The 26,487-nt window shown below is 45.5% G+C and overlaps 2 protein-coding genes and 1 long non-coding RNA gene across 4 annotated transcripts; 2 read left to right on the top strand and 1 right to left on the bottom strand.

Moving 5' to 3' along the window:
- Positions 1–572: 572 nt before the first annotated feature.
- LOC144386286 (uncharacterized) lies at positions 573–959 on the top strand. The gene is made up of 2 exons (XR_013451974.1): positions 573–704; positions 863–959. It is a non-coding gene; the product is annotated as an uncharacterized LOC144386286 (long non-coding RNA).
- A 4,051-nt stretch (positions 960–5,010) lies between these two features.
- On the bottom strand, positions 5,011–6,228 carry LOC120814409 (hydroxycarboxylic acid receptor 2-like). The gene has a single exon (XM_078086620.1). The coding sequence runs from the start codon at positions 6,156–6,158 to the stop codon at positions 5,184–5,186; it is 975 nt and encodes a 324-aa protein (XP_077942746.1). The 5' UTR covers positions 6,159–6,228; the 3' UTR covers positions 5,011–5,183.
- A 2,538-nt stretch (positions 6,229–8,766) lies between these two features.
- hip1rb (huntingtin interacting protein 1 related b) lies at positions 8,767–26,357 on the top strand. 2 transcript variants are annotated; one of them, XM_040195526.2, is made up of 32 exons: positions 8,767–10,127; positions 15,914–15,977; positions 16,204–16,346; positions 16,681–16,737; positions 16,920–17,000; positions 17,116–17,192; positions 17,392–17,453; positions 17,964–18,104; positions 18,275–18,332; positions 18,616–18,691; positions 18,891–19,058; positions 19,142–19,197; positions 19,295–19,367; positions 19,856–20,039; positions 20,132–20,220; positions 20,304–20,420; positions 20,509–20,610; positions 20,745–20,939; positions 21,833–21,980; positions 22,068–22,154; positions 22,238–22,345; positions 22,508–22,644; positions 23,165–23,275; positions 23,390–23,448; positions 23,637–23,667; positions 23,768–23,830; positions 23,980–24,080; positions 24,236–24,341; positions 24,458–24,581; positions 24,668–24,729; positions 24,927–25,145; positions 25,243–26,357. In XM_040195526.2, exons 1-32 carry the CDS (start codon positions 10,035–10,037, stop codon positions 25,249–25,251), a joined length of 3,201 nt encoding a protein of 1,066 aa, XP_040051460.1. In that variant the 5' UTR covers positions 8,767–10,034; the 3' UTR covers positions 25,252–26,357. The 2 variants fall into 2 exon arrangements, with proteins under 2 accessions (XP_040051460.1, XP_040051461.1); XM_040195527.2 differs by lacking the exon at positions 8,767–10,127 and adding an exon at positions 12,681–12,740.
- The last annotated feature ends 130 nt before the right edge of the window (positions 26,358–26,487 follow it).

Below are 26,487 nucleotides of genomic sequence, written 5' to 3' on the forward strand. Positions count from 1 at the left end.
AACAAAATTTTGCATACAAAACTGTCCTCACCTATTCAGTTTTTGTAAATGAAAATGGCCCATTTACAATAACATGTGACTCAGCAAACAAAAACAAGGCAGAGGCCCGAAAAACTGATGGAGGACCAACACCACCACCTCCAGCAGAGGTAGCCCTCAGTATGAACAAGGGAAGGCCAGTGGCGCTTACCTTTTTAATACCATTTCAGCGTATTCACTGGACTCGAACAGCTTACATTTCAATAAAAACTGGAAAAATGGGGGTGTTCTAAAACTTTTGTCTGGTACCGTATAAGATATGATGAAAGCAAGTTAAGACAAATAAACAAGCTGCTGTAGTATATGTTTCATTTAATGGCCTGTGTGGCTTTGTTCACGGCCTTAGTGGCTCAGTGTTTGTCAGCTTTATTTCCCTCTTGTCCCATGAAGGCTCATTCTCATGTTTCGCGTTGGCAACTCGTTTGTTTGAGTTTCTCGAAATAGCTGACGGCTACTTGATGACGATCCGACACTTTTGATCTATGATGACCAAAACAAAAACCCACAGGAGCGTTTAACAGTTTCAAGTTCTTCTCTCATGTTGTTGTGACCTGCTCTTCAGTCAGGACGATGCGGACTCAGTAGCTCGTGAGTACATGAAGCTCAGCGAGCAACAGGGAGGGAAAGCGCTCCCAAGCAGCTCACCGTCACCGTGCTGCCTAAAGGTAAAGGAGGTTGACATCCTGGATCCAGTTTAGTCTGGGAGAAATATCTTTTTGTTATCGTCATTAAATTAGTTGCATTTCCCCATTATCAGTTTCGTTATTGATCTGTAAGAAAAAACAGGTGATCTGTACTTCTACGTACGTTTTTTATTTTTCAGGACTTTCTCGACATGCAAAATGAGTGTCGGGATGAAGAAACATTTCTGCAGCTGTATGTATACATTCCTAACATGTCTCTGGTGAGATGCAGTATTTTTTACTGAATAGAATTCATTTTCAGCTTTCGTGTGTCACGGTGTGGTTTCACTTCCTGTTGTATTTTGTAGTTTTCTGCCACTCGTGTCCCCGGGTAACTTCACTTCCTGCCTTGTCCCGTCATCCCCTGTGATCGTCTAATAGTTTCCACCTGTGTCCAATCACCTGCACCTCCCTTGTGTATTTAAGCCATGTGTCTCCTGTGTCACTGGTCGCGTCATTGTCTTTTGCCACGCATGTCCTTGTCCTGTCTTTCGTCGCGGAGTTTCCTGCCTGCTGTTTTTCCCCTGGATCCTGTGTGTTTTTGCCCCTTGGCCTTTTGATTTTTGACCTTTGACTATTAAAGTCCCTTTTGTTTTGAACTCTGCGTCTTGAGTCCTGCCTCCACCCGCAACCCTGACAGAATGACGCGACCAAGAAAGGACTCAGCAGAGTTTTTTCCCTTGGACGAGTTCAGGGGAACCCGTCTGGCAATGGGCGGTCCACGGAGTCTCCAGCGGGCTGCTGGTAATGGGGGAACGGTCCTCCCGGGGGTTCCAGCTGGGTACCTGTATTACTCCGTCTCCCCGTCTGGAGCCCTCACTAGGCATCTGGGTAACCATCCGCCGCCTACCACATGGTCCCCAGAGGAGGAGGCCATTTCGTGGTCATCCGGCGGCGATTCTCACTGGGAGCGGGTAATGGACCTTGCGGTCCGACTCCAGGCCACCTATGCTCCCCACGCTCGGCCGCAGCGCACAATGTCCAGCGCTGGGCCGCAGCGACGTCCCGACCCCGCTCGGTCGCAGCGCACAATGTCCAGCGCTGGGCCGCAGCGACGTCCCGACCCCGCTCGGTCGCAGCGCAAGATGTCCCGCGCTGGGCCGAAGCAGATTCCCGTCCCGGCCTCCCGACCCAAGCGCATGACCCCCGATCCGACGCCCCGGTCCATGCCCCCGACCCCCGAGCCAGCGCCACGATCCATGCCCCCGACCCCCGAGCCAGCGCCACGATCCATGCCCCCGACCCCCGAGCCAGCGCCACGATCCATGCCCCCGACCCCCGAGCCAGCACCACGATCCATGCCCCCGGTACCAGTGCCACGATCCATGCCCCCGACCCGACCAGTTCCGGCGCCACGATCCATGCCCCCGACCCGACCAGTTCCGGCGCCACGTTCCATGCCCCCGACCCAACCAGTTCCGGCGCCACGTTCCATGCCCCCGACCCAACCAGTTCCGGCGCCACGTTCCATGCCCCCGACCAGTTCCGGCGCCACGCTCCATGCCCCCGACCAGTACCGGCCCCACGCTCCATGCCCCCGACCCGACCAGTACCGGCCCCACGCTCCATGCCCCCGACTCGGCCAGTCCCCGCTCCGAGACTCAGGCTCCCTCCCTCCCATCCCATGGTCCTCTCCCACCCTCCCGTTGGTGATTTGAGGGCCGTCTGGGATCCGGCCCTTGAGGGGGGGGCTACGGGGTGGGTTATGGGGGGGGCTGAGCCGCCGCCGACTGCGGAGGTGTTCCGTGTCCCCGAGCTGGAGCCGACTACGGAGGTGTTCCGTGTCCCCGAGCTGGAGCCGACTACGGAGGTGTTCCGTGTCCCCGAGCTGGAGCCGACTACGGAGGTGTTCCGTGTCCCCGAGCCGACGGCGACAACCGCGGAGGTGTTCCCTGTCCCCGAGCCGACGGCGACAACCGCGGAGGTGTTCCCTGTCCCCGAGCCGACGGCGACAACCGCGGAGGTGTTCCCTGTCCCCGAGCCGACGGCGACAACCGCGGAGGTGTTCCCTGTCCCCGAGCCGACGGCGACAACCGCGGAGGTGTTCCCTGTCCCCGAGCCGACGGCGACAACCGCGGAGGTGTTCCCTGTCCCCGAGCCGACGGCGACAACCGCGGAGGTGTTCCGTGTCCCCGAGCCGACGGCGACAACCGCGGAGGTGTTCCGTGTCCCCGAGCTTCCGCCGGCGACAACCGCGGAGGTGTTCCGTGTCCCCGAGCTTCCGCCGGCGACAACCGCGGAGGTGTTCCGTGTCCCCGAGCTTCCGCCGGCGACAACCGCGGAGGTGTTCCGTGTCCCCGAGCTGCCGCCGGCGACAACCGCGGAGGTGTTCCGTGTCCCCGAGCTGCCGCCGGCGACAACCGCGGAGGTGTTCCGTGTCCCCGAGCTGCCGCCGGCGACAACCGCGGAGGTGTTCCGTGTCCCCGAGCTGCCGCCGGCGACAACCGCGGAGGTGTTCCGTGTCCCCGAGCTGCCGCCGGCGACAACCGCGGAGGTGTTCCGTGTCCCCGAGCTGCCGCCGGCGACAACCGCGGAGGTGTTCCGTGTCCCCGAGCTGCCGCCGGCGACAACCGCGGAGGTTTCCCGTGTCCCCGAGCTGCCGCCGCCGACCCCGGAGGTTTCCCGTGTCCCCGAGCTGCCGCCGCCGACCCCGGAGGTTTCCCGTGTCTCCGAGCCTGCCATTCTAGAGACGTTCCGTGCCCTGCAGTCGCCGCTCCGGAGCCGGCTTGGTGACCGCCCGCCGGGCCGACCCCCAGAGGCTCCCCGCTCGTCTGGCCACCCGCCGGGCCGCCCGCCAGAGTTTCCCGGGTGGTCCGACCAACGTCTCTGGTTTCCCTGCCCCCCCACCCCTTGTTTTGCTCTAGTGTGAGCCGCCTGGAAGTCGGTCCTTGAGGGGGGGGTACTGTCACGGTGTGGTTTCACTTCCTGTTGTATTTTGTAGTTTTCTGCCACTCGTGTCCCCGGGTAACTTCACTTCCTGCCTTGTCCCGTCATCCCCTGTGATCGTCTAATAGTTTCCACCTGTGTCCAATCACCTGCACCTCCCTTGTGTATTTAAGCCATGTGTCTCCTGTGTCACTGGTCGCGTCATTGTCTTTTGCCACGCATGTCCTTGTCCTGTCTTTCGTCGCGGAGTTTCCTGCCTGCTGTTTTTCCCCTGGATCCTGTGTGTTTTTGCCCCTTGGCCTTTTGATTTTTGACCTTTGACTATTAAAGTCCCTTTTGTTTTGAACTCTGCGTCTTGAGTCCTGCCTCCACCCGCAACCCTGACATCGTGAAACACACTTATTTATTTGTGTTGTCCGTTACTCACTAGATATTTTGAGTGAGGAAGAAACTGACACTTCCTTTGCGCAACCACACTGAGACGCTTCCTTTGCGCTGTTCTTTGCACCTCACACACTCTCTTTTGCCCACAGGTGTGAAAAAAACAAAACAAAATAAAAGGTTAGAACAGAATGCAGAGCTCTGCATTTCATATGGAATTTACTTAGTCAAGCTTCCGCTTATTTGTAAACGGTGTGATTGATTGCACACAGATAGCAACAGATTCGGAGAGTTAATATGTTATTGAGTCACATTTTTAAAAGCTATTTTATATTGTTGATGATAAGTTTCTATGAATCCGTTATTTAAGTTTATTACCTCCATGTAATAGGTTGTCTTTTTCTGTATCCACCACATGAACCAAATCATCTATATTTATCTTCTCAAGTTTCAGCTGATACCACAAGTCAGCAGATTCTGAAGTTATACTTGTAATCAAAACAGCGCTGCGTGTCGTGATTTTCACTAAATCAAGTGAATCAAGTTGGTAAGAAGGACCTTTTACCTTGTGTTAAATGTCCCTTTTGCATTATTTACCAAGTTCTCTATCTATAGGTAGTGAACAAACAATGTTTAAGGCCACCAACAACAAACAAGAATCTAAATTTTAGAAAATATACTCTCACCATTTTGTGTTTTTAGTTTCATTTTTCATTTTTCAGTTTCATTTTTCATGTAGCCAAAATAGCCATTGGCACAACAGCGTGTGTTACAAAGTCTGAGAGCGGCACAGCACTCCTGTCGAGCCATGATCACAAAATGCAACTATTTGAATATGAATCCTTGATTCATTTGATCAATTCTTGAAGGGACGTCTGTGTATTGAGGTTATGTACACACACTTTTACATGTGAAATTAAATAACCCAGGCAAACATGCCACATCTCTATTATGATGACAAAAGTCTTAGTTGAATACTGTTTAACAGGATTAAAAGATGAAGAAAATGAATGACAAAATATTAAGTACATGCATTATTTATTTTACACTGTTTTGTAGTAGCGCATACAATACTTGATAACACCTGTATATGAGAAGCAAAAATAGCATTTTGTCTAAAGCTTAACACTTAACACACAACAATTCTTCTACTACGGAGCTGCATCCATTTTCAAGCTTTCCATGATTGTGGGATCAAAGCTGGCTGAGCGACTGGGAGCCAGTTTCTCTGGTTTTCTTCTCTGTACTTTCAGCAGTGTCTTCTTGGCGCAGATGGAACATTTTCCTGCAGACGTTCTTGAAGATGGGGCTGGAGAAGTAGTAAACGACAGGATCCAACATGCTGTTGAGATAGGTCAGGCTAATGGTGAGGAAAAACCAGACGGTGAGGTCTTCCAGAGCACGGCACGCTTCAGATTCTGGGAGTTTGCTGACTAATTGCGGCGTCCTTATCCAAATCAGCAGCTGTGTGATGTTGCTTGGGAGGAAGAGAACGACGAAGAGCACCGTCACCAAAATGGTCAACCAAAGAGCCTTTTTAATCTTTGCCTGCTGGGCCAACTGCCTCCTGCTCAGATGGCTACTAATGTGGAACGTACAGTAGAGAACCACAATCAGAGGCACGTAGAAGGAAAAGAGAAACTCAAACTTGTGCCAGTTTAGATTATGTCGCATTTCAGTATCAACCCAGAAGCTCTCGCAGTGGGTTGTGTTGTTGTGTTCCAGATTGAAGACATGAACCGTCATTGAGATGGTGAGCACCCATACGGCAAGGGCTCCACACATGGCTTTGGAGACACTCAGGGAGTTGATGCGATGATGGGGATGCACCACGCGCATGTACCTGTCCAGGGCGATAGCCATCAAGAAGATGGTACTTACACTGCGGTTCAATGCCAACATGAAGAGGCAGATGTTGCACAGAGCGTCCCCAAACGTCCAAACGATGTTGGACATGTAGTAGATGGCGCGGAAAGGCAAGGCCACGTTGAGCAGAAAATCCGCTATTGACAGGTTGAAGAGTAACACCGTGCTGCTCTTCCACGGCCTGATGTGGAAGCAGAAGATCCAGAGAGCCAAACCATTCCCGAGGACTCCAAAGATAAACTCGGTGAACAGCAGAGGCGGCAGGACATTGATCAGCAGGGTTCCATTGAAATGGCATTTCATGTTGACTTTGGTGTTGCCTCCCCGGCCGCCGATGACTAGAATGAAACTGTGACAGCTGTTTGCATTCTTAGAAGTAAACCTCTGATGTGCAAAAAAAGTGTTTCTGTTTTTTATATTTACAGGAAGTCAAACTGTTCCCCTTTTCATCATGTATACCTAAGAATGCTATTTCAGCTACCGAGAGGTTGGTTATGCACTGCAACCTTCCTTGCCATCACTTTGTTTTGTATTTGTTTATATTCTACTGTGTTTTATTGTGTCATTGCTGCTGCTTCCTTCCTTCAGCAGCCAAAGTCGAGCATTCATTCTAAAAATAAAAGAATGTCTAAGATTAAATTATTAATATACCAAACTTGTGCTACTAAAAAATGATTAAAAACTTTTCTCTCTCTCCGTTTTGGTAGTTTGGTATTTCCGTCTTTTGTGAATCATCATGTCTTTTTTTAAATTAATTTCCGAGTTGATATAGCACACATTTGAGTTTTTTTTCGATCTTTGTCATATGAAGGACTTCCCTTCTTCACTTGTGCTATCTGTCACCCATTTCGCATTTCTGTGAGGAAGCAAGCAACAGAACCGAGGTGACGCTTCCTTTGCACGGATCTTTATCCTTTGCACGGACCTTTACTGATCACGCCCTCTACCTCCTGTCCACGGGGGAGTTTTATGTGACATAAGCTTACCAGGATTACCAGTTCACTTAGTCAAGGTTCCACTTATACTTACTACTACTTAATACTATGCACACAGATAGCAACAGGTTCAGAGAGTTGATACTGTATGTTATTGAGTTATTTCTATTGTCACATTTTTAAAAAGTATTTTACATTGTTGATGGTGGGTTTCTGTGAATCCATTATTTAAGTTTATTACCTCCATGTAATAGTTTGAAGTCTGTTTCAGTATCCACCACATTTATGAACAAAATCATCTATATTTATCTTTTTTTTAATTCAAATTCCCTTAAACTTTCTGTATTTTCAGCTATTTTAAAAAATTCAGTTTAGCTTTCAGCTTTTTGCATTCCAACGGATTTTCAGCAGGAAATGCATTTTCTAGTTTAAGTTTATTACCTCCATGCAATAGGTTGAAGTCTGTTTCTGTATCCACCATGAACCAAATCTATATGTATCTTCTTAAGTGTCAGCCGATACCACAAGTCAGCAGATGCTGATGTTATACTTATACAATATACGACATACTTATACAACACAGAGCTGCGTGTCGTGCTTTTCACTCAATTACGTGAATTAAGTTGGTAAGAGTGACTTGTTTTCACTTGGTGTAAAGAATTTCCCTATTTGTATTATTTATTGAGTGGATGTTCTATATTTATAGGGAATTAACATGTTTAATAAGGCCACCAACAACAATGTGTACAATGGTGCCCAACAGTGGTAGCAGGACACTGAGTTCCATTGAATTGACTTTGGTGACACTGTGACAACTTTTGGTATTTTTAGAAGTAAACCTCTAATCTGAAAAAAAGTGTTTCTGTTTTTTCTCTTTACAGGAAGCCAGACCGTTCTGCTTTTCATAATTCACATGTCTCTCAAGATTTCTATTTCTCCAGCTACCAAGAGGTTGGTTGTGTTGATGATGTAGAATAAATTCACATTGAGCATAAATTAGTCTTTCAGGTAGCAACGTATGTGCAGCCGCCATGAAAGTTGTTGGTTGCTTCTTTGTTTGAGTTTAATGAATGTTTTTTTACATAATACCACAGCCTTTCAAAGAGGAAGATCAGTGTGTACGTGTGTCTTCCTGTGTGTAGACTAGCTTTTGATATGGGTTCCTTCTCAACAGCATTGTAAATGGACGCAGATAGAAATGTTAGTGTAGATAATGTCAGTGCTGCATGTTGTCTGTCTATGTGTTTGGGTGATTGGTGACCGCATCAATTTGCAGAAATTCACATTAATGTATTTGGAGGCCACAATTAGTAATTCTTCTTGTTCTGTGTGAAGGACTGGTAGGATTTGTGTTTTAAAGTGATGATCAATTGAATGTATAATTTGAACTGTTGTGCATGTTCATGAATCACTAGAATGTCTCCTTTAATATCGATATAACAAAAACATGGCATTTGAATCTAATGCTTTAGAAAAAATACAAATGTCGGCCATAAAATCAATATAGCAGTGCATCGTTTTCAATTTGGTGATTGTGATGTTTTATGTTGATTTTTTGAGTTACCAACCGCATCCATAGTCACGTTGAATGAATTGTGTGTGGAATGAATTGGCTCATTCATAAACATTACTTAACAGTCAAAGCCACCAGAGGGCTAAAAATGATTATGGGGAGCTCAGTTTGTCGCTCACAGAATCAGTTTGTAAACCTCTACTGTCATCTAGTGGATAACATTCCAACGTGCTTTTTGATCGCTGTACTGGACTGATGCGAGTGTGTATTGAAACATTCTCACATGACTTATCAGTTACTGCTATGTCACCTGTCGGGGCTCCCACTCAGTCATTCATCGATGAATGGGAGTTGGGTTTGACAGTTCAGAAACCGGTTGACAATGTGTGTGCTGCTTTAACACCATGCAAAAATGTGAAAGAGCCAGTTCAGCCTGCAGGGCAAACTCTTCCTTTTGTTCCCTCCTCCTGTTGTCGCATCACTTGCATTTTTGTGAACAAAACACCATGGTCCGACTCCACCCGGCGTGAAAACATGAAATTCCTGTCCTGCAACCTTGAAGAGGTCAGATCGTAAACTGTACAAAAGACACAACTGAAGGGTTAGTTTTCTTAGTACACTGTCAAACAACAGCATGTGAGACACAGGTTGTCCAATTCTAGAATGTATTACCTTTGCTTATTATTGTTTCTTCATTGAGTAGATGTCTTTCTGAAGGTTTGGGCCAAAGCTTTGAAATGATAACATATCAAAAAATCGAGCACAAATATATATATATAGTTTTTTTCCAGGTACCTCAGGTCACGTCAGCCAAGTCGAGAATAGACGGACAAAGCAAGAGGCTCCACACTCCAGAGCCATTTAAAATAATTATAAATGAGTGTACGAGTGTACGAAGATCTATTATTTGTTGATGGTTTTTATAAAAGCAAATCAACAGAAGGCATTCAAATGACGTTGACGTTTTAAAGTTGTGAGCATTAATAAAACAGCTGCACCTCGTTATGGGTTAAATGTCATTCAGTGAATTAATCCTAAATGAGTACATGGCATTGGGGTTCGTAGTCCCTAAACAGAAAGAAAACATAGATTTAAAAGACTCGTGTGAAAAAGTGGCAAATTGAGTTTGCTGTGACTTGTTGGAAACAGACACGGTGGTTTGTAGGATGCTTTATGTTTGAGGCCTGGCTCACGTGTCATGTGTCACAGATACCTCCCCTAGTTCGACCCCTTCCTGGTTTGTTTGTTTTTCCCACTGTTATGGTTAGAAGCAGATAAAATATCGGGATTATAAAAGGGAAAATTGAAATAATCCGCTTTTGTTTTTGATTATATCGAGGTGACGTCACTAGACGCAGCTGCGAGAGACGGGGGGGAAATAACCCATCAATGCACAAGCTAAAGAAAGAGAAACGCTGATTTAAAACACTGATCTGCGATGACATCGGCGGCGGCAAGAAACAAATGATGACGATGACGAGGATGATTTCCTCCGCCGAGGGGGAGGATCCATCCACGTAACGCGCCCATCGCTCTTCCTCCTCCAGCCGCGGTGCAGCAGCAGCAGCGAGTCCGCAGCGCGGAGGTGTCCATCGGGGGTCCCGACAGAACGACGCGCCGCCCGAATCCCTCCTCCCAGGCTACGCGGTCCTTTTCGGTTCTTTTTGCCAAGCGTTTATTTGGCTTCTTTTCTCGAGCCGTCATCGTCATCGTCGCGGGGCAGGCGGCAGGATGAGCAGCATGAGGCACGGGCCCGCCCGGGCGAAGAGCCGGCGCGCCGAGGTCAACCTCGGCGCGGAGAGGGAGCATTTTGACAAGCAGCAGGTAAAACCGCGTCAGTACGAGGCTGCGGGTGTTCGGTGAGAACCGGGACGGCAATTTCACTCCGTGTGCGCGTGCGTGTTCACGGTGAACGCCCGCGCACAGGCCACGTTTCCAATTAACTGCTTTTAACCTGGGAATTGAATGTTTTGAAATGGGAATTAAAGGTGCGCTTCAGGCCCAACATGCGAAGAAAAACCCGCACGTGTCGTCGGTCCCGTAGTGCTATTTGTCGAGCTGGGTTGTTGTGAGTGTTTGTTCTCCTGTTCTGGGTCTATGTGGCACTCAGCTGGCCGCGCTCACAGCACCAAAACCGGTACCTGAAAGGTATGAAAAGCTCATCCGTGTCCAGAAAGCCTGAGCCAGGTTCCTAACAGAGTTCACAGGTCCTGTTTTGCACAAGTGTGTACAGTCTAGATCAATATATAGCAAAAAAAAGGGGGGGGGGGGGGGGGGTTATGAAAATGTATCTGTATGTATTCTTGACAAAAGCCTGAAGGCTGAAAGCCACACATGTCCACATTGTTCTGTGTTGCCACACCGCACATTCAGTGCTGTCTGTGAATTGGCGTCATGCTGATCAGGTCTTTCCTGCTCTGCTACTTTTTCTCCTATACGGTGTTTCTACCTGTGGTAGTTTTGTTGTCGGATTGGGAACTTCAAATAGTGCTTTCACTTTAAGCTAAACCGTGTGAATCAGTTTCCTTTCACCGAAAAGAGGAGGTTGATGACGTTTTTAATGCAAGTGCTCTGTGGTTTTTGGGTAATGACCTCACTGCACTGCTCTGCTAAGTAAAGTCATTTATGCTCTTTACCATCAAGGATACTGTGATGCAGACGGCACTGTTGACTAAGCGCTTAAGTCTGGTAAAGTCATGGCGTGGTACTGGCCTCTCCCTCGCATGTAAATGTGAGATTCAGACCAGGTTGAGTCACTACACAAACTGTTACACAGCTGCATGGGAGGTTCCACTTCCAGCACGTTCAGTACTACGCTGCGTCTCTGTCAGTGTTTTATTTGCTTATGAAGCACGTGTGGAGAGGCGGGGCCCCGGTGCTTCAACACCTTCCACCTGCACCCAGACTTTCTCACAAAATAACCACAATACGTCATATGCAACAGTGAAATAACTCCTGTCTGTGGCCCTGAGTTCACTTGTTAATTCTGCCGCATATTTGTTGATTCCGGGCGGAATATGTCACCTGATTGATATGCCAATAGGTAGTTTGGCAGATGTGAAGACTCAGCTGGTCAACTACTTGCAAATTGTACAGACTGAGCAGCTTTAGAATGCTAACCCTCGTATCGTTTATATTTATTATCCTTGTCGTTGAGTTTCTAAGTAATTGCTGACTCATCAAATGCTTTTGCAGAAACTCCTGCAGCAGCTCGCTGTCACTCCTCTCCAGCGCTCTTTCCTCTCTGTTGACCTCGGTACCAAGGTGAAATGTCTCACACAGCACCCTGTGTGTGTTTGTGTGTAGTGTTTGCTTTCCCTCGCTCTTGTTGCCTGAGCGAGGGAAGGGGGATGGGAGCACCAGAGGGCAGACACGCAGCTACTGAGGGGGAGTAGTGGGAGTGAATTAAAAGCATGTTGGTCAGGCTTGTTTTCACGCTTTTTAATTAAAGATTCAAAAAAGGCTGATGTGTTAATTTAAGACTTCTTATGTTAATGTTCGTCATAAAACAAAAAGGGGATGGTTTCAAGCTTTTATTGCGTCTTTAATCGCTTCTTTCCGCAGGTAATGCTGATGACCGTCATGTTTTTGAGGAGTACAACCATGAAAACATAATTTACAAAAAGTCCTCAACCCAATGTAACCGTAATATCTTCCCAATGGTATTTTATGTTTTGTGGCCCGCTCCCCTAAACATCATGTCAATTAGTAACAGTCTGGCTGCTATAGAGCGGCTTGTATTTTGTTGAATATTTTAATGGATGAGGTGGGTGTAAATAATTAACTTGAGTAAGACAGAACCGTATAATGGAACACAACTGTCTGTGCAACCATTCAAAACATTACCGTAATAAATTAAACTCTTAAGTTCCTCCATCCACGCTATCAGCGTTGGATCGAATGAGCAGTTAGGGCCAAACTCAATGTCCAGTGTGGGTTTCTTTATGATTTTTGCCAATAACGATGTAGAAGAGGCCGTGCAGGTTTCATTAAAGAATGGACACAGTGCAATGGAGACCAGATGACATTAATAAAATAAAACCTTAAAAAAGTAACCTTTTTAATTTTGAGAAAAATATCAAATTGACAAAGCCATCATTCACATTTTTTGTTTTATTGTGTCTGTGACTCACATCTTCCACTGCGTTAAAACACACGTCTGGTGAATTGCGAGCTTTGCTGTTATTGGTTCACCCGGCCAACAGGTGTGAGCCGTGCTAAACACGGTTTGTGACCTTGTCCGCCGGAGCCCCTGCAGCAATCTGTTGAATTAAGCTGATAAGGACCTGCAATAAGTGCTCTCGTCTTGGGGCAACGTATCCAGTGAGAAGCCGCTCCGGTGCAGCGCTGATGCTTTGACTTCCGTAGCTTCATATGCTCTGCCACACCAGGATGTCCAAGCACATGGACGCCCTGCTGAAAGGCAGAGACGACAAGGTAAGGCGGAGACGCAGGTGTTTGTGCAGCGTGGCCGCTGTGGAGGGGCCGTAGAGGCTGCGGAAACGCTAGCTGCCAATGGACCTCATGGCTAACCGTAAGGATTAGCACAGGCTTCCCCCTCCTCTCACGTCTCCTCTCTGCTGCGGTGAGGATTTACGGACCACCTGTAGCACTAAGCGGGCGGCCAGGCGGCAGCAAGTCGTGTACGCTTGGACCGAATTGCTCTGTGGGTAAAATGTTTGGATCTCATCTGGATAACATTTGCCGATGGCCTTAAGGAAATGGTGTCGGTGTTTGTGTGTGAACTGGCGTAGGTTGATAAACAGCTTGATTGTGAGACTGGTTTTGTGTGTCGTTGCAGAACTTTTCCGCAACGACACACTTTTCTTATTAGTGAGAAATAGTTGAATAAGAATTGTTTTCATTTAGTAGGAAATTAAACAAAAGTGACTTGTGATGGATACATAATTTAGTTCATTGATCAGATAAAAAATTTAAAGTCACCCTGATCTCCAAAATTTCTGATGTTCTATTGGCCACATTTTTAATCAAGAGAATCAAAGGAAGATTAATTGATAATCCTTCATCCATAAGGCAGCGAGCGCAGTTTGGTGCTTATTACTTCCTTGTCGCCTTGAGCTATGTGCAGATAAGGGAATGCACACTGCAGTTCCCGGATGAGTGATACGAAAACCTTTACCCTCCCCGCCCCCCTTTCAAAAAAAAGAAGAAAAAAAGCTGCAGTGGAAAAATGCCCCATGTCTGGGTAAATTATTGTGGCCCCTCGCTGATCTCTGACTGACGGCAGTTGTGAGTCCACTACGCGAGTCTCTCTGCAGCCTCCCTGCTCATCTGCCATCTGTTGAGGCCTCAGCGCCAGGCTCTGTGTGCCAGACCCGCGGCCCCCCATCCAGCCCAACCTTCTGCCTTCCTCGCCCAAACAAACCCCTCATTGTCACACGGGCCTCCGTGTTGGCTCACTGCACTTTGCCCGCGCACGCGACGAGGCGCGCACTTCATCTGCGTCGGGATCAGTGCACCCCCTCTCACTCTGAACCACCACACTGGCCCCTCTGTGCTTATGTGACCATGTGTATTTTGTGTGTGTGTGTGTGGTTAGGGGGGGGGGGGTTACCCGGTTTTGGTAATGCATTAAAGAGGCTTTCATAGTGTTGGTGGCATTTGGGGTGTCTGCCAATGATGTGTGTTTATGTTTCAAGCGAAGATGTAACGTGGATTGCGACGCCGTTTGTCTGAGGGTAACTCCAAACATCCAGTGTTGTGTCGATGTGTGCTGGCATGTTCTATGTCGTGCTCCGGTTACAGGCTGGTGTTTAAGCAGGGGTTTTATGCGGGATCATCATTTGGGAAGAGAGGCTGACGTAGAAGATGCTTTAGCTTAAATGCTTGAACTGTGTTTTGGATTAGTCTCTTACGTAATACTATGATGTGAAGCTGGCTTACTGACATCATGGAGATTATATGCATTTGAAAGGATGAGTTTGAATGACACTGTGTACATAAGGACTAAGATTTTAATTACATTTCTGACACAACTTTTTGCTATTTTGATGCAAACTTGTAAGCATTTGACTCATGTCCACATGACTAAATAATATATATATTTCCCTATCCTACCAAGCTGGTTAATTGCCACACCTCAGTGTAGAAGTTTGCTTTAAACAAAACAAAGAACTGAATTGTGACTTAAAGGCGAGGCCCGCCACTGTTTTTAAGCCTAATTTAGCTTTGGGTGTCGTCACAGTAGTTCAGGGCAATTGTTAATGGCCTTAAGATGCATAGATGCTTGCACAATTATCATGTAAGTGACTCAATGTTTTAAATCTTTTTTTATTTTAGAAGAAATAGTTGAGAGAGATATATATATATAATATATATATATATATATATATATATATATAATCTAAATGTGCTGTGCATTTGGGCTGCAATGAAATACATTGTACTACATAATTCAATTGAATAGCCATGAAGGAAGGAGATAGATGCATATTAACATCCCATAGTTATGAGTTTTCCCAGAACCATAAATTATATATTTTCCAACTTTGTTTCTTCATGTAAATGCAGTTCAAACTTCGCTGCACATCACACTCTGTGAAGGACTTTCTCCATCTTCTGACTCCATGTCATGCTTTCTCTTTACCATTCATAGCTAATGTAAGCTTGTTTCATCGTTATTTCAGGATGAAGATATTAATGAATTATTTTGCTCGGAGCAAGACAGTCTTTGTTTTCAGACTTGTGCACTAAAGCAATAAATGATTTTGCTTAGAACTGGACAAACCTTAAAAGAATACAATATTTTGCTCGGTTTTTAATTTGCAGATTAGATTAATTCTAAAAGCACAAATAATAATGCTAATAATTAAACAAAGACCTTGTTAGGAAAGAGGTTGATCTCCACTCTATAAATCTATTAGTACAAAAAGGGGTGTGATGCCCGTGGAGCGCTCCCTGGTGTAACATGACCACATATGGGAGCTTTCCCATTGCTTTGTATGTGAAGTTCATTCAAATGACTGAATGTCTGTGGGGACACATCCGACAGTTGTGTCAGTTTTTTTTTTTTTTTTTTGTATTGTTTTTTTTTCCTTCCTGCTCCTTTAGTGCAACGGTTGTTTTACCGGCTGTGCAGGTTGCTGAGCTGCTTTTGCACTCTCTGGTTTTGGAGACACACACGGGTTCTCGTTATCAGGCAGATCGCATGTGATGTTATCTTTAGATGCAGGGTTTGCTTTCCCTGACACGACCTCCCACGGAGGACAATGAATAACACGCAACACTACACACATTCATTGTTTAAACATTACAGGTAGCCGCATTAGATATAGAAAAACAAAGTTTGATTCAGAACTTAATCAAGGTGTTTGTGACAAAGTATCAGCAGCAATGCTAAGCTTCAACTCCCCTTTGAGTCTGAGGCTATAAGGTTAAAGGCCAAAGTCCTGTGTGTACAAAATTGCAAAGTCATTGTTTCTCTGAGTCATTCCTGTCAATGCAGCGCAGCTTGTTATCGTCTCTTTGATCCAAGTCTGTCTTTAACCTGTAATGGCTTGTTACGTCTATTAGCCCAATATTTGATGGTTGTGTGGGTGAAGAAGCAAGCCGGACAAGATCCAAGATTAACTCCTCTCCTCTCATTTCAGCTGAGCAGCATCGGCAAGGCCATCAACTCCTCTGAGATGCCTGTGAAGGAGAAACACGCACGACGTATCCCTTACATGCAATCATATTTCAAATTAACATCAAGAATCTTAACTCTTCTATTTGTGCAGCCTTCTCATCACTACTTGTAAGGTCATTTATTCGTAACACATTTTGTAAGCCGGCAGAAAAAAAGGCAATTTCATTGTATGTTTGGTCAAATTTCCTCTTGTTGTCAGAATGTGTGGGAAGGGCGCATGTTGTACACGCTTCCTTAAGTGCTTGCCAACAGGAATCATCCTGGGGACTCACCGGGAGAAGGGAGCCTACACCTTCTGGTCCTACGCTCTCGGCTTCCCTCTGGCCAGCAGCTCCATTCTCAGCTGGAAGTTCTGCCATGTATTGCACAAAATCCTGCGGGATGGACACCGCAATGTACGTCTAGTACCCCTTTCTTACTTCCTCTTACTATTCTAAAACCGCAGATTTCTTTTGACTACTGTTGGACTATTGCAGCATCCTCAGTTCAACATAAAGCCTGGAAATGTTAAAGAAATGAAAAGGGAAAAAACTAGCATTGAAACCCTACGTGACTTAATATTGTCTTGAAATTCTTTATTGGCTCTCATTCCTTTTCTATTATTTCTGGTAGTAACATCTGGATTGGTTCACTTTTAGAAAGTGAATTAAGGCTTCGTCCAAAAGGCGAAAGCTCCATTAATTTAAAGTTAATCGCAGGAGCTGTTCATTCAAGCCGTCTCCTTCACAGGCTCTACAAGACTGCATGAGGCACCACGGCTCTCTCGTTGAAATTGGGAAACTATGGGTGAGTTTTTGCATTTTTATCTTATTAAATATTTTCTGAAGTGCTTTCAGGGAAAATGCAATTTCAGAAATATACTTTTGAGGTTGACTTGATTTCTTGTAAAGACAAAACGCGTCAACTGAACAACATAGAATATGTTACTCAGTATTATTTGTGCTTTATTCTTGCCCACCTATTTCCAGAGGGACCTCCATGACAAATATGGACAGCTGGTAGTTCTGTATACTAAGCTGCTTTGCACAAAAATGGAGTTTCATGTGAAGGTGAGAGGATCCCCTTGTGTTGGGTCATACACTGAAAGGATGACTCGGCGAATGATATGAATTCCCACCGTGAATGGGAATAGACTCTAAACCTCCCGACAATGCACCTCTCCAGCATGCAGACATCCCGCCAAACCTGGAAGCCACCGACGAAGTCCTGGAGCGCACTGCGGGAAGCGACATCAATAATGTGTGAGTTTCTGACCGCTGCAGAAAGTGACCTCATCTGTTTAAACCTACAGTTCAAATCGGCAGTCGTGAGCACAGCTGCTTTTAGACAAACTGGCAACTAAACAACAAAATTGGACACGCTCTGCTTCTGTTTTAATGCCACGTGGTCACATCTTCATCTGTTCTGTGTCTGACCGAGGTATCAACTTCTCTCCTGCAGCTTCCAGCTCACAGTGGAGGTGTTTGATTACTTGGACGCAGAGTTGAGGCTGGCTGAGACAGGTGAAAAACAAACTCTGTACCCCCCCATCCCCCATCCTACCCTCCCAAGGAAGAGAAACTTGAGCTACAGTGAAGGGCTGCAGCCTGGTTACATTAAATATTTATGTTAACAAACCAAAAGCCCTTTTGAAGAATGGATTCTTGTGAGCAACTCTTTTCCTCCTCGTTTTTCTATTTATTTTTTTAAGAAACTGATTATGTCGGTTGGTTTAGTTGTAACTCGTGTTCAAGGAAATGCCTTCAATTAGAGGACATTAAGTTAATTTCCTCCAGTGCAACTGCAATGGTATGCTCCTTCCATGGCTGGAGGGCGGAAGACCGGGGTCCCGCCTTGAACACCACAAACACATTTTTTTTTAATCTGAACTGTGAAATAAACATTCTTGTAATCCAAGGGAAAGCAAGAAACTTCAGTTACAAGGATATTAATGGAAAAGCAAATGGCAAAATGTTTGGTGTGACAGTCGAAAGGGATTCTTAACATTCCTTCCTGTGTGTGATCTCTCCTAGTGATCCGACAGCTCAACACATCCATCGCGATCTCAACTCTCTCATCAGGCCAGTGTCGGCTGGCTCCTCTCATTCAAGTCGTGCAGGACTGTAGTCACCTCTACCACTTCACCGTCAAGCTGCTGTTCAAGCTGCATGCCTGTGAGAACACTCATTATTATTTACCAATGAAGCTACTAATGTAGCTAGCTTTTTTTGGGGGGCGGATTATAAACAAGCCGGTTGATTATTAAATTCAAATGAATCTATTGCCTTGACATGATCTGTGTTTTGAAAGCATGAGAACGTTTATGCGGCGTTGTGGATTTCAGGTCTCCCCGCTGACACCTTACAAGGACACCGCGATCGTTTCCACGACCAGTTCCACAGGTAGGACGTCCACGACCACGTGTGAACGAGAGCGGCTGCGTCAAAGCGGCCGCGGTAGTTATTGTGCGACATAATCCTGCCTCGCCCAGCAGTGCTGATGCAAATGTGCCCATGCGGGGTTTCCCGTCCCCCGTCCTTTGTGGTGTTTCACGGTCGCAGGTGTATTTTTGCTGCGGAGTTCAGAGAGGATTGCACAGCGTGCCGTACCCGCCTACTGTGATCATAACATGCGACAGCCATCTGATGTCTATTAAACATTGTGTTCACTTGTTGTTATCTGCAGCCTGAAGACCTTCTTCAATAAAGCCAGAGACATGCAGTACTTCAAGAGGCTGATCCAGATCCCCAAGCTGCCAGATGTAAGCGCTCATAAGGGTAGCGAGCGGCAGGAGGACTTGTGCGGAGTCAGTCCCCTCCTCGGATGTTAATGACCTCTTAAAAATACGGCTACTGTGGAGACGTGCTGTTATTTACACAGACTGCTCTGATCTGACGCTTGCTGTGATGGTTCTCTCATAGACAAACATAAATAAAATGGTAATTGTGCCTTTTTGTCAGTCCCCACCTAACTTCCTGCATGCAGCCTCACTGGCTAAGCACGTGAAGCCAGTGGTGGTCATCCCTGATGAGTACGGACCCGAGCAACAAGAGGATGACGACGATGATCCCGAGCCGCTCATTGAGGTCAGCGACGTCTCAACACCCAGCCTACAGGCGGCGCCACAGGTATGGTACAGGTCACTAATGCCTCCAGAGTCACTGCACTGCCACCCTTCTATTTATTTTAAACTTATTTTCTTCTTTCTTAGCAATTCGACATATTCGATCAGACGTTTGGACCTCCGAATGGAGGCTTCGATGATCGGTGAGCCAGGGTGTTTTTAACTGACCTGTGATCGCCGCTCAGACTGTTGAGTTTCAGTTGGAGCCGGCGCATTGTGACTGTGTTTTCTGTCTTGCAGGGATCTCCAGATTGAGGGCTATAAGCATGACATGGAGATGTTGAGAGCAGAGCTGGAGAAAATCAAAGCCGAGGTAAGGACTGTTGATTCAGAATCTCCTTTTTCAGGCTTCTATTGTATTCGTGGAAGAGGCGTGGTAGCAGAAGGCGTTGTTATCTATGTGGAAAGGAATCTGGGTCATGTGTTGAGTGTATGCAAATCCTGCACCTGACAAGTGGGACATGGCAAGTAGTCTCTGAGCGAGACACGGGTGTCCAGCTGAGTTCTTTTTTTTTTTTTTTTTTTTCTCTCATGTAATCTTGCTTCTCTCTGCTGTGTGTATTGTGCTTTATCTTTATCTATATGCCATTTTCACGTTTGATTGCAGGGTCAACATGGGTGTGATCAATGACCTTATTTATGCCACAGTTTCTTATAAGTGAGCCAGCGGCCTTCGAGTTGTGCATCCTGGCTCAACGGAACGGCTTTGACACACTGATCTTATAAGTGCGTCTTAATTTGTACTGACATTGGTAGATTTTTCCTAAAATGACGATCTCTCTTTTTTTTGCCCTCCTCAAGGCCCAGCGTTACATCACACAGCTGAAGTCCCAGATCAACAGTTTGGAGGCAGAATTGGAGGAGCAGCGCGCACGGAAGCAGCACGCTCTCGTGGAAAACGAACAACTGCGCATGGAGCTGGAGGCGACGCGGCGCCGAAACGCAGAACATGAGAGCACGCAGGCCGTCTTCGTCGAAGCAGAAAGTAAAACATGGAGTCAATTCGGTCCCTTGCGCAGACTGGCAAAATGTGGCAAAGTGCACACGTCAACGCTGACATCTGTCTTTGCTGTGCAGGCAGAGCACAGGCCACCGAGCAGCGCTACAACAAGCTGAAGGAGAAGCACACGGAGCTGGTGGCCAGCCATGCAGAGCTACTTCGGAGGGTACAGACCGACTTCAGACCACAGATGCCGCGTCAGCACCTGGCCGCGTAACGCAACGCTTAAATGTGCTAATGTGCCGACAGAGTGCAGATACTGTGCGGATGCTATCAGCAACCCAGCAGACCCAGGAAGAGGTGGAGAGGACCAAACTGCAGCTGGCGTTTGAGGTTGATCGGATTAAACAGGAAGCTGACATGAAGGTCGGTGTTGCTTCTTTACACCAGCATGGAGGTTTTCCAGGCAGCAGAGCAGTGTTGGGTGGGTTTAAATAATGCTGTTTTATTGTAGCTGGATGAGAAGAAGTTTGAAATGGAGAAGCTGAAGAGAGAGCTGGAGGAGAAGATGGCAGAAGTGATGCGCATCAGGGGGACTCTGAAGGACAGCGAGCAGGTGCGTTCAGCTGCAACGTTATGAGCCACTAACTCAATGACTTAGTATTTAGAGTCGTTCTTTGTTTGAGACTCGAATCGTGTCGCACACGTCCGGATCGACACTCTTCCCTCATCGCTCTCTCCCCTCGCCAGACGTCGGAGCAAATGAACAGCTCAGTGACGGCTCTGCAGGCGGAGAAGGAGCGTCTGATGCGATCTGTGAGCGAGAAGGAGGCGGAGCTGTCGTCGGTGCGGCAGGCTGCGCAGGTGCAGCAGTCGTCGCTTCAGCAGGAGCGAGAGAGGAGCAGCAGGGAGCTGGGAGAGCTGCAGGGCAAACTGCAGGAGAAGGTCCGTCTTCAGCAGCGTGAAAACACATCATTTTAGTATTCAGTTTAGACTTGCCTGTACAATATATAAACTTAATCAAACTAGGAGTCACAATCTGCCTTTAAAAGTATTTTAGAAAACCTGCAGTGACCAATAACAGTGACGCACTTTCTACCATATGACGATAATGAATAGAGGAAAATACTTATAGCACAGTTTGGGAACAAGGGAAGTCTATATCATGGCAACACTATGTTAGAGAGAAGTAAACTGATCAGGCTGTAGCAGTGGTCCCCAACCTTTTTTACCTCGTGGACCGTTTTCATGTCAGACAATATTTCGCGGACCGGTCGAGAAGGGGGGACAAAAGAAAAACGCGTGGGGAATATGTCAGAGGGACGAGCGCACATAATTAGGAGAAAATGCTGGGACCACCTCTGTAGAGTGTATAAACGTGAGAATTAACAGAATGGCTTTATTTTCATATAAATCGTCTCGGACCCATGCCATCATCCACATAAATCTAATCAATATAAAGCTCTTAAGATATATTCTAAGAAATACAAAGAAACCATTTTTGCTTTCATTTTTTTTTTATAATGAATATTTCCAAAAGAAAGCAGAATGTGGGTAGAATGAGAGTAATGTGCAAATGCCTCTGGACCTTGTCCTTTACTATACAGTATAGCTTTACTCGCCACACCTTAAAAAGGGCAAAATAAACACAGGCTTCAATTGGTAATTTATGGACAGTATCGGTAAATCTTGTTAATGAAATTGGGATATTGTGTTATGACACTATGTATATATTAAGATCTATCATGAGAGGGTTATGATACAAAAATCTACCCTGTACTTTGCGTTTTCATCATATTAATCCACATACGTATGCGTTGTCATGTGTGTGCATTTAGATGAGTCTGGAGGAGCGGCTTAAGCAGAAACTTCTGCAGGATCAGTTTGCCATGCTGCAGGGTACCGTCACAGAGGCCGAGAACATCATCCAAGATGCTGTTGCAAAACTGGATGATCCCCTTCATATACGCTGCACCAGCTCTCCAGGTCTGACCCCTGTTCTATTATTTCAACAAACTGATAAGATGGCACCAAAGACACTTTAACTGATATGTGTTTGTCCTTTAAACACAGATTACCTGGTCAGCCGGGCAGAGGCAACGCTGGGCTCCGTTGACAAAGTGAAAAGGGGCCATGCAGATTATCTGAGTAACATGGGGGGTGAGTCTTCTCTGCTTCTGGTCAAACGTGATCCTGCTGACCTCGTGGCCTGCTGCTCTCTCACGGTTCCCTCTTGTAACCAGATGCTGGAGGGCTGCTGAGGGCTCTGACCCAGTTCTCCCACTTGGCTGCGGATACGATCATTAACGGCAGCGCCACTGCGCACATGGCACCCACTGACCATGCAGACCGTAAGGAGTTTATGTACTTGACATAACGTTAGTCGTATAACTATTTATCAACCACATTATTCATTCCCATGTAAAACTAAATCCCTGAAAAAGCTGAATTTGACTGAGTTTTAAGTCCTTTGTGTAAAAAGAACACGGCAAAAAGCCTTTTACCACCAACAGGACTGACTGAGAACTGTAGAGGCTGCGCCACTGAGAGTCTGGAGTTCTTCAAGGACCTGAAGTCCAAGACCACCCTCCAAAAGGCAGACACGGCCTCCATTCGAGTGGTTGTCCAAAAGATCCTCTACTTGGGTCAGGTGAGAGACCCTAAAACAGCATATCTGTATTTTTATATTAAATACTATTACCAGAAATTGACAGTTCTTTTTATGTGTTACATAATTATGCTCTTTACACTGTTTTGCCATTTGCAGATGGTGTGTGTGTGCACATACATACATACATACATCCCACAGCTGAAGCGTTGGAGTCATATTTAAGTGTAGATGTGCTCTCAATGTTTCCACTTAATAATTTGCTTCCATGGAGGCTAAAATAAACATCTGGATTCAGGCTTTGACTCAATGTAAAGGTGTCTGGACACTGTAGAAGCATCAGTGTGTTCTAATGCAGTATTTTTCTGTTGATATACTATTTGTTTTTCTGCATATGCTATATTACTTGCTACTACGTATATTACTGCTTATTTTGTCATTTGTTTTTGATATCAGATCTTCTATCTACATCAAGACATTTCGGTTCACCAGTGACATCTTAAGTCCTTTCACATGCCTTTTTCCTTCATCATTAGTAATCGTATTTTCTTGTTTCATGTAGGAGCTTAGGCCAAAGGGCATGGACGTTCGTCAGGATGAGCTTGGGGATCTGGTCGATAAGGAAATGGCTGCAACATCAGCAGCTATTGAGGAGGCTGTCCGCAGGATTGATGTAAGTGATGCAAAGCTTACATCGGGGGGAGCTAATATGATCTATAAATAATCTACCTTTTTGTATTGTGAATTGAATGTAACTGATAGAAGTTGTGACTGGTTTTGTTTAAAGGAAATGATGGATCAGGCGCGAAAGGACACATCAGGAGTTAAACTGGAGGTCAATGAAAGGTTTGTTTATTTTTCTGACTTCAAACGGCATCTTGTAACAAGATGCCTTGTCTCTTTAATTCTAATTAAAATCAAACTGGTGGGGACAGTCTTTCAAATAAAAAAAACACAAAAAGTGCATGATGAATAAAAACCTTTGGATCCCTATATGCACTTATCAAATCCTTCCTTTTTTAATTTCTTTTCAGAATCCTCAATAGCTGTACAGACCTGATGAAGGTACTGTACTCAACTAATGTTCTGTCTGTTCTCTACTGCAAGTCTATACATGCATCCTGTTTTTTAGTCCTAATTTCTTGTCTTCCTCCGCTCTTCGTAGGCCATCCGCTTGCTGATCATATCATCCACAGACTTGCAGAAGGAGATAGTGGAGGGTTCGAGGGTGAGTCCCAACTTTCTGAATTTGAATCCGTAACTTGCAGCTTTGGTTTTGTTAGCGTTCTACAGCTTTGTTCCAAACCAGGTGCTGCTCTGTTCTATTCAGAAAATCAACCAACGGGGACTAACCGTATTATTGTTTGGCATGTTCAGGGTGCAGCGAGCATTAAGGAGTTCTATGCCAGGAACTCTCGCTGGACTGAGGGGCTGATCTCTGCTGCCAAGGCTGTGGGGTGGGGAGCCACGGAGATGGTGTAAGTCACACGGGACGTTTTTGCCACTATAACAAAAAGATTACTGCAGGTGCCAGAGCTAGTGGGTTTTTTTTGTTTTGTTTTTTAGGGCACATTGCTAGAAGTGTTTGGTTGTACCCCAGGCGCAGAGAACACATTTATCTTCTCCCTCACAGGGAGTCTGCTGATAAGGTCGTGCTGCATACGGGCAAATATGAAGAGTTGATTGTCTGCTCTCACGAGATCGCTGCCAGCACGGCACAGCTGGTCGCTGCCTCAAAGGTAATTGTCTGATGTCTAAGATGAATATAATGATGAAACCTTTTGAGATGCAGTTTTATTGAGGAAATAAACTACTTTGTTGGTGCGGTGTCTTAATTGCTGTCTTCTGCGCTCAGGTTAAGGCGGAACGCAACAGTAAGAGGCTGTCAGTTCTCCAGCAGGCTTCTCGCCACGTGAATGAAATGGCAGCAAACGTGGTGGCCTCAACAAGGACGGGTCAGGAGCACCTGGAGGAGAAAGGCGAGTACATTTTGATCTGTGCACTAGGTCACTGTGGACTCGGATGTGCATCTGTCTAATACATCTTCAATACTTCTCATGTGCAGAAACCATGGACTTCTCTGGGATGTCCGTTATCAAGTTGAGAAAAGAAGAAATGGAGTCACAGGTCAGTCATTAATTATGTTCAGGGTTTTTTAACACATTTTGCCATAAAAAAAATGAAAAGAACATTATTAAAATTAATCACAAATGTGAACGGTCTGACACGCAACTTATTTTACATGCTTGTTGAATTACCGGAATTAAATATAGCAGAAACCGTTCCAAACACGGATAACACCCTGTTCTCCTCATGCCCCTCAGGTGAAGGTGCTGGAACTAGAAAGTCATTTAGAGAACGAGCGTCTGCGTTTGGGGGAGCTGAGGAAGAAGCACTACGAGTTGGCCGGAGTTCCCTCAGAGGCAACAGAGGAAACGACACTGTCGAACCATCCTGTCACCATGTCGCCAAAACCCAGCAAGCCTGCGCTCGTCAAGAAACCCACGCTGGCCCAGAAACCCAACATACCACCCAAAACCACGGTACGGGACGTCAGGAACGCGGTGTGTTGTACGTGAAGGTGTTTGCTGAACCTGTTGATAATGAACCTTCTTGTCTCTTTTCTTCAATACGTTACAGTTTAAGTGATGCCCGAGTGGAAGAGTAAACATCAACGCTGATGGATGGTTGGATTGAGTAGCTTTGCCGTGTTGTGAACATGTGGATCCTTTAAGTTGCACGCTGACCATCGTCTCCCTCGTTCTGCCGCTCTTTTTCTTTCCTCCTTTTCTTTTTTGTTTTTTGCCAAAATGGACCAGAAGACTTATTTCTGACCCTCAAAGCCTGTTAGGATTGTGCTTTCTTTATCACCCTTTTTTAAAAAGGCACATGCTGTCTAGGCATGTTTTTTTTATTTTCAAGTTTTGATTTGCTATCGAGAGTAAAAGAAAAGGTTAATATTTTACTTTTAGGCTGGATTTCTTTTTTGCATCCCAACGATTTTAAATGATGACGTGCTTCTGCTGCTTTCAGAATAGAAACCTCAATAATAATAACCACAAATTGACAGTATATATTGTAGTTTGTATGTTACTAGTTTTCATCACGCTTTGGAGAACCTCTTTGAACACTTATTTTGAATGTTCATGACTGAGCTTGTTCCTTTTTTAAAAACATTTTTTATGTACACTCTTTGCTATTTATGTTGTGGTGGGAGGTATCGGAAACCTGCGAATCAGGTCTGTGGGTCTACGTTGCTACAAAACTCTGACTTGATATCGGCAATTGCCTTCATGATGGACAATTGTCCTTTTTTATGTGCAAAACTTTTCTTTCTCAACCGTACAAAATTGTTTCAGAGGCCTTGGAATGTACTATACTGATGCATCAACATGTACCTTTAAAGATACAGTCGGTATGTACCACTCACACTAAGTCTCATTTAGTGTGTGTGAGCGAGAAATCAATTATTTGATGTAGGTGTCTTAATTGTCATATTATTTTCAGCTGAATGAAGATTTAGGGTAAGTTATTGTATAGTGTGAACGTTTAAGGTCAAGCCCTCTCTGCCTTTGGAAGCCGTTCATACAGGGTCTTAAAATGCGTTTTATGTTCTTTCTTTTCCTCTGTATGAAATTTCTTTATACACTAAGATCAATTAATATATTTTAGTAAAGATAATAGTGGTTTCCCCTTGTAAGAAGTATACATGTAGTGTACATGTCAAACCGATGAACAATAAATGTTTAAGTGTTCCTCGGTCTCTTAAGCTTTTTTTGTAGGTCTTATTTGATCAACATTCAAGAAGTTTAATCCCTTTTAGATATTTTAACGTTGGCTGCTAAAAATATTCCAGACTCTTTTCCTATATAATTTATTTTTTTC

The sequence above is a fragment of the Gasterosteus aculeatus genome, chromosome 13 (genome assembly GCF_964276395.1).
Source record: "Gasterosteus aculeatus chromosome 13, fGasAcu3.hap1.1, whole genome shotgun sequence".
NCBI lineage: Eukaryota > Metazoa > Chordata > Actinopteri > Perciformes > Gasterosteidae > Gasterosteus > Gasterosteus aculeatus.